Source organism: Danio rerio, chromosome 25, assembly GCF_049306965.1.
Source record: "Danio rerio strain Tuebingen ecotype United States chromosome 25, GRCz12tu, whole genome shotgun sequence".
Classification (NCBI taxonomy): Eukaryota; Metazoa; Chordata; class Actinopteri; order Cypriniformes; family Danionidae; genus Danio; species Danio rerio.
In genome coordinates this window covers 40,280,001-40,295,000 of record NC_133200.1, presented here as the reverse complement: position 1 = coordinate 40,295,000, position 15,000 = coordinate 40,280,001, and the positions used below count along the sequence as shown (strand labels likewise).

Here is a 15,000-nt window from a genome sequence, read left to right as displayed (position 1 = left end):
CACACGCATGCACGCACGCACACACACACACACACTCCTGGGGTCTGTTCTACATGTGTGTATTACTCAGTTATCTGGATTTGGTTATTGATGATTTGACCTGATCCAGAATCATTTCGTTTTTCAAAACTCATCTGAGAGTTGTCATAGCAACAGTTCTGGCAGCTCAGGAGCAGCAGCTCATCTCATATCAACAGGATCAGATCAGGTCAGCTCCAGCACAGGTAATACTAATGGTATAATACCAAGGTAATAATTTTCTTACAGTAGTTATATACACTTGGGAAAATAGTAAATATGTTTATATATATATAAATAAAGTTAAATATTTATTAATAAAGCTTATGCAATCTACACCCCCTGAAATGAAAGTACAGAGACTGCCACCTGCTGGTTCAAAGAGAAAACTTTTAGATCACTTTAGTATATAATAATAATAATAAGTGTATAATAGACCTGCACAATGTGACTTTTTCAAAAGTAGTAATATTTGTGCAGTCATAAACATGTTCAGACAATTAATATGACGCTGATTTGATGCTTCATAATAGTTGCAGACGCCTTTACCAATATCAAAATGCTTTAGTAAACAACCAGTTATTCTGTACACCCTTTAAGAAACCGGCTACTATAACACTGCTAAAACGCTACTATAACACTGCTATAACACTGCTATAACACTAGTATAATAAGGAGAGTCTGCTGTAACTGTAAAACTGCTCTCGACACATGAAAGGGCAAATCATGCAGCACACAAGGTGTGCAGTTATTGCGTCTCATATTCAACAAACAGTTACTCTGAATTTTCTGTAATTTTGCTCACATGAATAATTGAATATTAGTCAGATGATGTCATCGCGCTGCTGTGCCGTCAGCCAATCACTGCACTGCTGATCATGATTGAGGATGGGTAGATCTGTCCTTCACAGCACACACAGATCTCAGATCAGTTCATCCAGACACTTTAATCCGAGTCACCAACTTGTTTGAAGAACCGAATTAGCCAGAGATCAGTTATCAAGATGAACAGATCCAGGATCTGCCAAATCATCTTAGATCAATTAAGCGAGGAATGCAGAACTGACCCCAGATCTGATCTAACACCAGCCAATGGAAATCATCAGTAAACACAGAGTGCCACATTTCTAGAGGACACTGTGGTCATGTCTGGCAGAAATACAGTAATACTGTGCTGCAGTGCTCACTGTATCACACACACACACACACACACACACACACACACACACACACACACACACACACACACACACACACACACACACACACACTATGCGAGTGTCACGATCATGATCAGCAGTGCAGTGATTGGCTGACGGCACAGCAGCATGATGACATCATCTGATCAATATTCAATTATCCATGCCAGCAAAAATACATAAATGAGCAGTGAACGCTTTAAATATGACCCGCAGTAACTCTCCACATGTGTGGTGAGCTGCACTTACGAGAGTGTTCATCATGTGTTTCAGTGCACATCAGTGTGTTCAGTTCTACATCCAGAGCAGATTTGCTTTATTACAGTAGACCAGGCCGACACTATTTTAATCGCAGTAAGGAATAACTATAAACTAATCTTGCATCAAAAAAGCGGTTTGCCATTGGTAAAGGCGTCAGTCGCCGGCATATTAGTGATCAAAACACGCATGACTGCATACAATATACTGCGGTTTAGTTTTTTGTTTTTAAGTGGAATATTGTGTGTGTGTGTGTGTGTGTGTGTGTGTGTGTGTACGCATTTGCATCTAAAAAGTTCATATAATAACTGTTCTCTGTGAACCAGCAGGTGGCAGACTTTTACTTTATGCCTCTTTCCACTGACTGCTACAGTACGGTGCGGTTCGGGTCGGTACGGGTCACCTTTATCAGGCTTGTGTTTCCACTAGCAAGGGCACCGTTTTGGTGGGCGTGGTGTAAGAAAGTTTCAGTCGATGTCATGCTCACTCGAGAAAATGTCTACAGTAAAGCTGTACGGGTCGCTCACATCATATGAGCAGCACCTCTCACAAAACAGACGCTTTACACAAACACTTGTGTAAATGTTTATTACTGGCATTTCTATTAACATGAGTTGATTATAACTGCAGATCAATGACGGTGCGAAATAACCTACTGTAACATCTGTGATTATATTAAATAAATAAGTGAATATATGAACACATACAGTCCCTGATATTACCAACTACAGAAGAACTCCACACAGCAGACATTTAGTCCTTAATTAGGTTCAAAACAACACAAAGTTTAGCTACAGTCAGTGCAGACCTCTCATCTGTGTGTGTAATCTTCAGCAGCACATGTAAACTCTGTTAGAGTCACTCCATCATTCCCAGTTCATATCAGTCCAGAAGGCGATGACTAAAATTAAAGGAAGGCAGTTTGTTCACGTTTGCTGGAGAAATGACGTGCTGCTTGGCTTGCGTGCTCCACTCTCGCGTTCGTCCTTTACTTTCTGCATGTGTCACTATCGCGTTTGTCAGCTTCTCACGGGATCGGGTTTCCACAGCTGGTCAATAATCAAGCGCACGTTATTATCATCAGCTCAAGAAGTCTTTTATTTCAGATAGAGACGCGCGGCGAACGCAAGCAATCTCTCGCTGTGTATTTCAGACATGGCGGGTGCTTCGTTTACATTCCGGCTTGTTGCACACGCGAATGACGCATCTCTGTAAACCATTAGCGTTCAGCTGCGCGTCTAGCTCCACCCTTCAGAACCCTTTCTTGTGTTTAAGACCTTTTTAAAAGGGTGCCGAAAAAGTGGTACGGCATGGTTTGGTTCGGTACGCCTTTTAACAGTGGAAACGGCCATAAAAGCGTATTAAACCAAACCACTCAGTGGAAACTGGCCATTAGAGTGCAGATTGCATACGTTTTACTAATTTTTTTTTTTTAAACATGCATAGACATACACACACACACACACACACACACACACACACACACACACACTTACCCAAGTGTATATAACTACTGTAAGAAAATTAGTAAAATATATATATATATATATATATATATATATATATATATATATATTTGAGCTACCAGAACTGTTGCTATGACCACGGTCCTGGACCATGTCAAATAATCAATAACCAAATCCGGCTAACTGATATATGAAGAGCAGACCGCAGGTTAAACTGACACCTTTACGGTGTTCAAACACGTTAAACAGACTCAGGCCACAACTGAACCCTGAGGAGGATCATGGAGTCTCCACAATGACCTGTGCTGAAACCCTGACCAGCAGCCTCATTGGAGGAGGGCAACATTAAAACAACCCGATTAATACATGACTACAGTAATGAGGATGATGATGATGATGTGGGTATTAGACAGCTGAGCTTGTTTGTGTTGTCAGTATGCTGGTGTGTGTGTGTGTGTGTAGGGCTATTGTTGTGTACGCAACATTTCTATATTTCCACCTCAGAGGAGTGTGGGGGGGTCTCCAGTCACAGGCATTGTTGTTTTTGGGGTCCTAACATACACACACACTAACACTGCCAGTGATGTTCAGACTCACACACACACATATTAAGCGGCACAGACACTCACCGCGCGCACGACATCAATGATGGGTGCGGGTCCGTCGGGCTTCTGGCTGTAGTTGACCCGGGTCTGCTCGCTCACCAGCGTCCACAGCTTGTCCAGGTTGATGGTGGGGCAGAAGGTGGTGTTCCTCTTCAGGTGATAGTGCCGCATGCCCACCTTCCCGAAGTACCCTGGGTGACTGAACACACACACACACACACACACACACACACACACACACACACACACACACACACAGCTTTATTAATACACATTTAGGAACACGTTACATTTCAAACGGTTTCAAGCACTTCATCCTAAACCTGACACTGAAACACCAAACAGCATCTGGATGAACCCCGCAGCAGCGATTACATCTGTGCACACACACACGCATACACACACACACTCCAGTGTTTCTCCACACACACTCATCTGCTCACTGCAGCGGCCTGAACATTAATGTCATGGAGCAGCTCTTACACACACACACACTACTGCACTGACCCTGATGCTGGACTTACATCTGCACATTACACTGAAACACACACACACACACACACACACACACACACACACACACAGTGGTGTTTCTCCTCCATCTTGGTCTTTTACTCACTATTTGTCGAAGTTGATGCGGTGGTGGTGCAGTCCTCCGGCGTTACCGCGTCCACCGGGGTGCTTCCGGTGCTTTCCTGTAAGATGAAGATCATCATCATCATCATCATAACTCAATCATTAATATTGATCATAATCTGAGTGTTAATAATGCGCGTGCACTGACCCACGCGGCCGTGTCCGTGACTCACGTGCCCGCGCAGCTTCCTCGTCTTGGATTTCTTGGTCGGCTGTGGAGAAACGCAGGTTAATGAGAGCTTATGAGCGGTTATGGAGGTTAATAACTGCTGTTCCTCCTCCTCCAGCGGGACGGTTCTGAGTCCGGCGGCTTCGCTAGAATAACTCCGCATCTGTCAACCCAGACCGCTCAATAGCGCCCGGTAACCGGCGACCAGCAGATGCGGAGTCATTCCCGCGCGCCATCAGACCGTCCCGCCGGTCATTAACGGAGGATTGCAGCGGATTGATGATTTGATGAGCGCAGACTCTACAGGAGCACCTACCATGGCGGCGGAGAACGCAAAGAGGAGGAAGCGGCAGCGCTCTCGCGAGATTATGCGCTTCTGGAGCCGAGAGTCTCACAGGAGCCGGAGAGCGCCGCCAGCGGCCCGGAGGAGCAACACACACACACACACACACACACACACACACACCTGTTCACATTGGGACGCCTGGATCTGTTCATCAGAGCAGGTTAACTGTAGCTGAAACAGTCTGCGAAAGGAAATTATCTTCAAATGGAGAATTAATAGGTTATAAACTCTCTCTCTCTCCTGTTATTGACTAAGCGAAATATTGATTACAGATTGATCATAACAGCACTCGATCTGCGCATACTCATCATTGAAGAGCACAGACGCTTATAGGGAATGACAGCTGAATCTGCAGTGCAGAGTGTGTTGTTGTATTAGAGATGAGTTATATTGAGCTAAACACAGAGGTTCTGCTTAGCCAAAGTCAAGGAGAGCAGACGGAGCTGTACAAGTCATCATCAACAGCAGAACTGCTGCATTCTGACAGTGAACTGCTCCTGTACAGCAGCGTGTGTGAACACAAGTCTACATCTCACTCTGAGCACTCAGTGTTCAGTTTAATTCTTCATATTCAACTGCTGAAATCATCAGTGCAGTCAGAGAGCAGTGATGTGTCTGATCCAGCAGTGCGGGAGCTGACCTGATCTCCCATGAGCACAGCAGAGCCCAGCATCACTAACCAGCTCCTCACTCCAGTCAGCTGCCTTCAGCCAGAGACGTCTGCAGTTGGCATTAAAGCAGTGTGCTGTACGCTAAAAGTTCCGTTTTCTAATTTGGCATCCTACCGCACAACACCACGTCAGCTATTGGAGCCTGTGTGACGTGGTATGTAGGTTCGTAGTTCCTCTATAGCCAAAGCATTTATAAAGTTTACATAGAGATTAACATATATAACAAACACACACTGTAGGTAGAAGTAAAAAGATATTTCTATATAATAAATAAATGAAATATAAGTATCACAATATTCAGTATATCATCAGTGTTGCCAGATTGGGCGGTGTTGAATTTGATTGTGCGGGTAAGAAATGACAGGCGGCTGCAGAAAATGAGGGCGGTTCTGTAACGGTGCGCCCCCAGCCCCAGAGCCCATGCCTTCACTTATAAATGAAGAGATGATCTCCCAGAAATATGAGAACCAACATGCTGTCACATAAATGTATTCGTCTTCCGTCTTCTGAGACAAGTTTCTATAAGCATCTCCTCCTCGACTGTTCATACCACCACCAAACTAACCCAAACTGCTCTGACTCCCGTCGCTTTATCTTCTCCAACTGATCGACTGACGGTTTTCCCAAAACTGACCCGGAAAATCCAGAAAAGTCCCACTGACTTAACACTGGACCAAACTATGACCTCATTCCACCAGACTGTCTAACAAGGTTACACTCATTTAACTCAGACTACCAATCTGCCCATCACTGATCACCTTACATGGACCTCCACACACACACACACACACACACACTCTCTCTCTCTCTCTCTCTCTGTTGACGGTGTCACGTGTTCTGTCTCCATGGCAGCGCTCCGGAAGTGAGGATGCGGTGTTTATGATGATGCTGCGGGAATCAGGCGCTGCTCCACAGATCACCGATAATCACCGATCATCATCAAAACCTCAATAATAACATCATTGATCATCAATAATCATCATCAGAGTGGCCGTGATGAGCATCTCCACCTTCCAGAAGCTGACGGTGGTCTCCTGCGTGCTGCTGTGCGTCGCGCTGCTGCTGCCGAAGATGCTGCTGTCCCGCGGCCACCGGGAGCCGGACGGTAACCGGACACACACACACACACACCGCATTCACCTCATTATTAGCAACAGAACACACACTTCAGCTCATCACTGCACATTAACCGCTCTGATGACAGTAGATGAATGCAGTAAACGTGTGTGTGTGTGTCGTCTCTGATATAAACACAGTATCTATTACTCGTGTGCACATGATGATCTCCGGACTGTTCAGTTATTATATTATTTTATTTATTATTATTATTATTTTATATCGTTTATATTCATATTTGTCATGTTCAGCCTTTATTAGTGTTCCCCTGAGTGTTAAACATGCAGCTGTATGCATGAGCAGGTGTGTGTTTGTGTGTAAACAGAAGCACACAGCTGAGCAAACACACACACCCACCCCTGTGTGTAGAAGTGTAAGATGTTAATAAGTGAGATGTTTGTAATGTGTGTGTGTGTGTGTATGTGTGTGCTGAAGGGCCCGCAGGTAACTTCCCGCCGGTGCCGCAGCGAGGGCCGCTGTCAGATGAGCGCCGCAGCCGTCAGTCCTCCAGAACACACACCACTGAAGCCATCGCGCGCGCTCGAGGAGCCGGAGCCGCTGCCACTGGGAAGAGCAACCTGGCCGGACAGATCATCCCCATCTACGGCTTCGGCATCCTGCTCTACATACTGTACATACTGTTCAAGGTGCTCACACACACACACACACACACATCTGCATATGTGCGTGTGTGGTCAGAGTGATCTAGTTCCACACACTGATGATCTTTGTGTGTGTGTGTGTGTGTGTGTGTGTGTGTGTGTGTGTGTGTGTGTGTGTGTGTGTGTGTGTAAGATCACAGCTAAAGGCAGGTCCTCCACTCCTCCAGAGAGCAGACTCAGTGCGGTGCGAGCGGAAAACACCAAGAGGAAGATCAGTACGAGCACACACACACACACACACACACACATATTGAACACTGCTATGAAAAGCAGCTCCAGCACTATTATAATCTCTCTCTCTGTGTGTATGTGTGTGTGTGTGTGTGTGTGTGTGTGTCAGCTGATTTCGAGTTGGCTCAGCTGCAGGACCGACTGAACGAGACGAAGGACATGATCGAGAGAATCCTCTCTACAGCCAGCACCGGCTCAGACAGGTGTGTGTGTGTGTGTATTACATGAGTGTGTATGTGCTGTGAGTTAGTGTATAATGTGTGCATCGTGAGTGTGTGTGTAGCACATGTATGTTCTGTGTGTGTGACGAGTGTGTGCAGTGTATGTACTGCAAGTGTTACCCACACCATGAGTGTGTAATGTGTGTGTTGTGATTGAGTGTGTGTAGTGCACATGTGTGATTCATGAGTGTTCATATGGGTGTGTGTTATCTTCACCGTGTGTGTGTGTGTGTGTGTAGCGCTGCAGTGCCGCTGGATGAGGAGCAGAATCTGCTGTTCCAGCTGCAGGAGATCACGCGTGTGATGCAGGAGGGCCGACTGGTGGACACGGCAGGTCTGAGAACGAACACACACACACACACACACACACACACACACACACACACACACACACACACACACACACACACACACACACAGTCTCTCTGACCACACACTGTTCCTGCATGTTGCTCCACAGATCCTCCTGACCATCTGCAGGAGCACTTCTGCTGTGTCCATCCGCCTGACACACACACACACACGCCGATGGAGGACGTCGATGACACACACACACCGTTGGCAGAGAGTGACCAAACTCTGATGACCGAGAGTGACGATAAACACACACACACACCGATGGCGGAGAGCGACAGCGTAAACACCGCGGCGCAGGACGCCTCCATCAGCCAATCACAGCCGCAGACGGACACTCAGACAGGAAGTGACATCACAGGACTCAGACGGAGGAACAAACCGTAGCGTCTGCATGAGGAGTGTGAGCTGTAAATGCTGGAGGTGTGTGAAGGTCAGCAGGGGCTCCACACACACACACACGTGTGTATATATCTATCTCTGGCTCTGGGTGGCCACAGTCCTCCACTGCAGCTTGGTCCTACATTAATTCCAGAGGAGCGCTACCCTGTACCAACATGGCGGCTCTATTGACGCACTCCTACTGATAGACTACAGCAGCAGGGTATGAGAGATCTAGTGTACATATCTCTGTGCTCTCCTGTGTTCATGTATCCGCTCTCCTCTAACACTGATCACTCCTGATTTATTGATCATCGTCTCACACTGCATGAGTACACACACACACACACACACACACACACACTCCTGGTGCTCTGTCCTGTCTCGGCTGTGGTCACTGCAGCTGTTCTCTGACCTCTACACAGCGGGGTTGCAGCTTAAATTAAAAACATCTCCTGAAACGCTGTCGTCTGCTCATTACTGCATCAACACCCAACAGCCAGAGGAGCCACTATTGACCATATTTGGAATATTTCCTTCATTCGGGTCTAGGATGAGTTATGTAGTGTTCTCTTTATGTTTAGAGCCGTGTGTGAACTCTTCAGACTAACGCTGACCTGTTTTCCTCCTCATCTGCTGTGGATAAAGGCTGAATTATACTGGACAGAGAGAGCGATAGAGATGCACCGCATTATAATTTTAAACTCTAATTTAAAAAAGCGTCCATGAATGAGTATCAGCCTCTGCGTGAACAGATGAGCTGATGATCCGACACTGGTCAGCATCTACATTCACAATTAACAGCATAAATAAGCAGAACACACAGGTGAACACACAGGAGAACACACAGGTGAACACACAGGAGAACACACAGGTGAACACACAGGTGAACACACAGGTGAACACACAGGTGAACACACAGGTGAACACACAGGAGAACACACAGGTGAACACACAGGTGAACACACAGGTGAACACACAGGTGAACACACAGGTGAACACACAGGAGAACACACAGGTGAACACACAGGTGAACACACAGGTGAACACACAGGTGAACACACCTTCTGGCGGAGCTGATGAAATGCTCCATCTGTATATCCTGCATTCTGCGTCCTGATGGGAGGCGTGCACATTAATGATCCGGGAGCTTCATATCAGTCTGTGTTCTCCTGATGACGGCTGCTCGTCACGTCCGGTTAAATTGACCTAAAATACATGCAAATGATGAGGGCGTGGCCTGTGAGAGTCTGACAGTCTGCTGTGTGTTCTGATTGGCCCGTTGTCCCCCAGGGTTTTACACTCCTGAAATTTACATGAGAATGAGGAAACAGCGGCGTCTGAGGCTCAGAGTCTGGCCTTTACTGAGGCTTTAAGACCTGACCTGTTTTAATTTGACCCATTCTGCAGACCTGTAAACCATGCTCAGTTATGACAACATTACAGTTTTAAACACTTCTCAGATTAAAGACAGGGTGGAAATGTAGAGGCGGTGTGTGTAAATGAGCAGAGAGAGACACCAGTAGAAACAAACAACGGCTTTATTACTCTTCCCCTCACAGACAGAAGACATGTTTGACAGCGCACTGCAGGATGTGTGACCAGGTTAAGTGTGTTTGGGTTTATCTGAGGAGCTCCAGTGAAGCAGACAGATCTAGGGCACTCGCTAGTGCTCCATGGGCTCATCAGGAACAGCCGGAGCCGCTTCATCAGCTGGCAGAGCGACCTGCAGGAGAACAACACCGTCAGCAGCATAGAGACAATAACATACATAACGACAATGAACATAGCGAGCATTAAACACATCACCAGTGTTGAGTGTTACCAGCGCATCACGAGCGTTATAAGCGCATCACGAGCGTTATAAGTGCATCACGAGGGTTATGAGTGCATCACGAGCGTTATAAGCGCATCACGAGCGTTATAAGCGCATCACGAGCGTTATAAGCGCATCACGAGCGTTATGAGTGCATCACGAGCATTATAAGCGCATATTGAGGGTTATGAGCGCATCACGTGCATTATAAGCGCATCACGAGCGTTATGAGTGCATCACGAGCATTATAAGCGCATATCGAGGGTTATGAGCGCATCACGTGCATTATAAGCGCATCACGAGCGTTATGAGTGCATCACGAGGGTTATGAGCGCATCACGTGCATTATAAGCGCATCACGACGGTTATGAGTGCATCACGTGCATTATAAGCGCATCACGAGGGTTATGAGTGCATCACGTGCATTATAAGCGCATCACGAGGGTTATGAGCGCATCACGTGCATTATAAGTGCATCACGAGGGTTATGAGTGCATCACGTGCATTATAAGCGCATCACGAGGGTTATGAGTGCATCACAAGTGTTATGAGTGCATCACGTGCATTATAAGCGCATCACGAGGGTTATGAGTGCATCACGTGCATTATAAGGGCATCACGAGGGTTATGAGCGCATCACGTGCATTATAAGCGCATCACGACGGTTATGAGTGCATCACCAGGATTATGAGCGCATCACGTGCATTATAAGCGCATCACGAGGGTTATGAGTGCATCACGTGCATTATAAGGGCATCACGAGGGTTATGAGTGCATCACGTGCATTATAAGGGCATCACGAGGGTTATGAGTGCATCATGTGCATTATAAGGGCATCACGAGGGTTATGAGCGCATCACGTGCATTATAAGCGCATCACGAGGGTTATGAGTGCATCACGTGCATTATAAGGGCATCACGAGGGTTATGAGTGCATCACGTGCATTATAAGCGCATCACGAGGGTTATGAGTGCATCACGTGCATTATAAGCGCATCACGAGGGTTATGAGTGCATCACAAGTGTTATGAGTGCATCACGTGCATTATAAGCGCATCACGAGGGTTATGAGTGCATCACATGCATTATAAGGGCATCACGAGGGTTATGAGTGCATCACGTGCATTATAAGGGCATCACGAGGGTTATGAGTGCATCACGTGCATTATAAGGGCATCACGAGGGTTATGAGCGCATCACGTGCATTATAAGCGCATCACGAGGGTTATGAACGCATCACGTGCATTATAAGGGCATCACGAGGGTTATGAGCGCATCACGTGCATTATAAGCGCATCACGAGGGTTATGAGTGCATCACGTGCATTATAAGCGCATCACGTGGGTTATGAGCGCATCACGTGCATTATAAGCGCATCACGAGGGTTATGAACGCATCACGTGCATTATAAGGGCATCACGAGGGTTATGAGCGCATCACGTGCATTATAAGCGCATCACGAGGGTTATGAGTGCATCACGTGCATTATAAGCGCATCACGTGGGTTATGAGCGCATCACGTGCATTATAAGCGCATCACGTGGGTTATGAGTGCATCACGAGCATTATAAGCGCATCACGTGGGTTATGAGCGCATCACGAGCATTATAAGGGCATCACGAGGGTTATGAGTGCATCACCAGGATTATGAGTGCATCACGTGCATTATAAGCGCATCACAAGTATTATAAGTGCATCATGAGTGTTTATAAGCGCATCACGAGTATTATAAGTGCATCATGAGTGTTTATAAGCACAGCAGCTGCTGTTAGCCTCACCCGTCTCTGCGGCCGCTCCTCCAGACCCTGCAGGAATGTAGCCACATCATCGTCATCATAGATGGTGAACTCCATGTCCTTTCCCACAATGCCGATGGACACGTTCTGCAGGACAAAAGCTGTGAGTGAGAGAGTGTGTGTGTGTGTGTGTGTGTGTAGTGGAATAATCAGAGAAACAGCAGGAAAGCAAACCTTAGTGGTGAGATCCTGCTCAGCTGGAAGAGTCTCTCGCAGCGCACGCAGACCATGCTGGACCAGAGCATTCAGATTACCTGGAGAACAAGACCAGCGTCAGTCTCACACACACACACACTGTTGCATACTCAGTGTAGTTTAGTATAGTGTGCAGTGTAGTGTGTAGTATAGTATAGTGTAGTGCAGTACAGTCGTTGAAGGCCTCCATGTGTCGCTCCAGGTATGTTCTGGCGGACTGTGAGCGCGCGCCGATGGACATGGCCTTACAGTCGAAGTAATTGGCAGAAGGACACGTCTGGAAGATGTGCGGCCCCATGTCCTACACACACACACACACACACATGAGAGAGTGAACACAGACAGCAGCTCACACTGTTTCCCATCAGCCACTGCACTCACATCATATCCTGCGATCAGCAGACCGACTCCATACGGACGCCTGCCGTAACGCTGCGTGGGGATCTGAGTCTCTGTAGCGCACGCTGAGGAAACACACACTCTCACACTCTGAACACATACTGACCCCACACACACACACACACACACACACACACACACACACACACACACACACACACACACACACACACACTGAACAACACAAACATACACTCTGAACAACACACACACACGCACACACACACACACACACTGAACAACACAAACATACACTCTGAACAACACACACACACGCACACACACACACACACACTGAACAACACAAACATACACTCTGAACAACACACACACACACACACACACACACACACACACTGAACAACACACACTGAACAACACACACTGAACAACGCACACTGAACAACGCACACAGTGAGCTGAAGGATACTGCTGCCGATGAGGGACACCAGTCTGGACACTGGAAGCGGCCGGTCGAAGACAAACCTGGAGTCCAAACACTCCTGACGCATGAAGTTACTGAGAGAGAACACACACACACACACACACACACACACACACACAGAGATGAAGAGGAGGAGGAGGAAACAGAGGAAAGAGGAAGTGGAGGAAGAGCAGCGCAGGATTACCACAGCAGTCTGGCGTCGGCCGTCAGTCCAGCGATGGAGATGCCGATGTGATTATCAACATGCAGGATCTTCTTCTGATGGGCGGCCAGTTCAGACTGCGCTCTCTGCACACACACACACACACACACACACACACACATTAAACACACACACACACATTAAACACAGAGGCAGTGGGGGTCGCTGATGTGCGCAGTCTTGTCCGCCAGGGTGTAGCGGTGGCCAGCCCTGTTCCTGGAGATCAGCCGGAGCCGAGGAGCAGACGCTCAGCACAGACCGCAGAACTCTGCAGGAAGCAGATCTCCAGGGACAGAGCTGGACCCGCTGGGCTAGCGTACAGGCTAGTGCACTACAGTCTAGTCTAGTGTACTTGAGCGAGTACCTTGAGAGCCACCAGCACCGCGTGAGAGTGGGACTTGAGCCCAACCGTGGCTGAGCCCTGTTTGACGGCCTCCATCGCATACTCGATCTGGTGGATCCGGCCCTGAACACACAACACACACTTCAGCTACACACACACACACACTTCAGCTACACACACTTCAGCTACACACACTTTTACACTTATCTCTCTCTCACACACACACACACACACACACACACACACACACACACACACACACACACACACACACACACACACACGGCTTACCTGCGGGCTCCACACGGTCACATCATTATCATACTGATTCCGAAACTGAGGAAAAATAAAACACAAGTGTGTAAATAACGCTGAAACACACACACACACACACACACACAGCAGTCAATATGGCGTACAGTAAGCAGCATTATGAGTGGTATATTGCTCAGTGTCAGTGGTTCTGCTGGTGGTCCAGCGTGATTGAGGACAGGGTCTCTCTCTCTCTCTCTCTCTGCATCAGTGACAGCTCTCAGCACCGCGGCTCGGGTTACGCGCACAGCTCCTCCATTTTACAGCATTCACACACTCACCGCGGCGCGCATACATGACAGGAGTGTGTTGATCATGTGTGTGTGTGTGTGTGTGTGTGCAGATATTAGTTCAGTGTTTTTCAGCAGGTTACAGCAGATCTATGATGAGTTCGCGAGTTTCAGACGAGCAGCAGAGTGAAAGCGAAAGCGGACTCTCTCAAACACACACACACACACACACACACACACACACACACACACACACACACACACACATTATTAATATTAGTTATTAAACTGCTAAGTTAACCCTGACACACGCATGAGAGTGTGGTAAAATGTGTGTGATGGTTAGAGAGTGTAAAGTAAGTGTGTGTGTGTGCTCCATCATTCCGCTAACTCACGCTCCTCATCCCTCAATCTGCTCACACACACACACACGGCTCTAGCTCTGTCCTGTACATCTCTGTCCGCCTCCACAGAGCCGGCAGGTGTCCCTCACAGCGCCTGAGAGTCAGTATATCGGCTGTTCTCACCATATTGGCTGTGTTCAGCAGACTGCCGGAGCGCGGTGATTCAGCTCGATCTGTTTTCCTCCGTTTGGAAAGACGGAAGTAATGGAGCTCACAACGCAATTTCCGGTGTTCTGAGAGCCGGCAGCGCCCCCGGCGGCACCTGCGCTACACACACGACTAACACGAAACATCGAGCCTCTGAATGGCGGACCGGTCCACACACAATATTTTCCTGTCACACGGTTTCTGAAACACCTCACTCAAATTCAAAGTTACACCTCAAATCTCCAGCAGCAGCAGCTATGAAGTGCACAACACTATCTACACACACACACACACTCACGCACACACTCACGCGCACACACACACACACTCCTTCACCTAAACTCTAACAGGACACTTACTTTCCTTTTCCAAACGCAT

The 15,000-nt window shown here is 47.5% G+C and overlaps 3 protein-coding genes across 3 annotated transcripts in view; 1 reads left to right on the top strand and 2 right to left on the bottom strand.

The window, feature by feature from the left end:
- The window catches only part of rpl27a (ribosomal protein L27a), a 4,885-nt gene extending 208 nt beyond the window's left edge, over positions 1 to 4,677 (bottom strand). The window contains 4 exon segments of the mRNA NM_200030.1: positions 3,571 to 3,745; positions 4,166 to 4,241; positions 4,331 to 4,394; positions 4,668 to 4,677. Of these exon segments, the coding sequence (NP_956324.1) occupies positions 3,571 to 3,745; positions 4,166 to 4,241; positions 4,331 to 4,394; positions 4,668 to 4,670 (318 nt within the window). The 5' untranslated portion in view covers positions 4,671 to 4,677.
- A 1,571-nt stretch (positions 4,678 to 6,248) lies between these two features.
- Positions 6,249 to 8,794, top strand: ric3b (RIC3 acetylcholine receptor chaperone b). The gene is made up of 6 exons (NM_001002381.1): positions 6,249 to 6,473; positions 6,920 to 7,131; positions 7,280 to 7,361; positions 7,487 to 7,580; positions 7,838 to 7,932; positions 8,059 to 8,794. Exons 1-6 carry the CDS (start codon positions 6,365 to 6,367, stop codon positions 8,337 to 8,339), a joined length of 873 nt encoding a protein of 290 aa, NP_001002381.1. The 5' UTR covers positions 6,249 to 6,364; the 3' UTR covers positions 8,340 to 8,794.
- Positions 8,795 to 9,856: 1,062 nt separating this feature from the next.
- On the bottom strand, positions 9,857 to 14,650 carry psma1 (proteasome 20S subunit alpha 1). Its single transcript, NM_001003427.1, is given in 10 exon segments — positions 9,857 to 10,059; positions 11,928 to 12,032; positions 12,120 to 12,199; positions 12,312 to 12,441; positions 12,522 to 12,592; positions 12,970 to 13,058; positions 13,169 to 13,272; positions 13,551 to 13,652; positions 13,821 to 13,865; positions 14,599 to 14,650. Coding segments are annotated over 10 exon segments (789 nt in total). The 5' UTR covers positions 14,602 to 14,650; the 3' UTR covers positions 9,857 to 9,999.
- Positions 14,651 to 15,000: the final 350 nt, after the last annotated feature.

Excerpts from the sequence above, each read along its gene's own strand:
- ric3b (NM_001002381.1), top strand. The coding sequence starts at position 6,365 with ATGAGCATCTCCACCTTCCAGAAGCTGACGGTGGTCTCCTGCGTGCTG. Across the intron at positions 7,132-7,279 it reads TACTGTACATACTGTTCAAG|ATCACAGCTAAAGGCAGGTC; the intron begins GTGCTCACACAC and ends TGTGTGTGTAAG. Across the intron at positions 7,581-7,837 it reads GCCAGCACCGGCTCAGACAG|CGCTGCAGTGCCGCTGGATG; the intron begins GTGTGTGTGTGT and ends GTGTGTGTGTAG.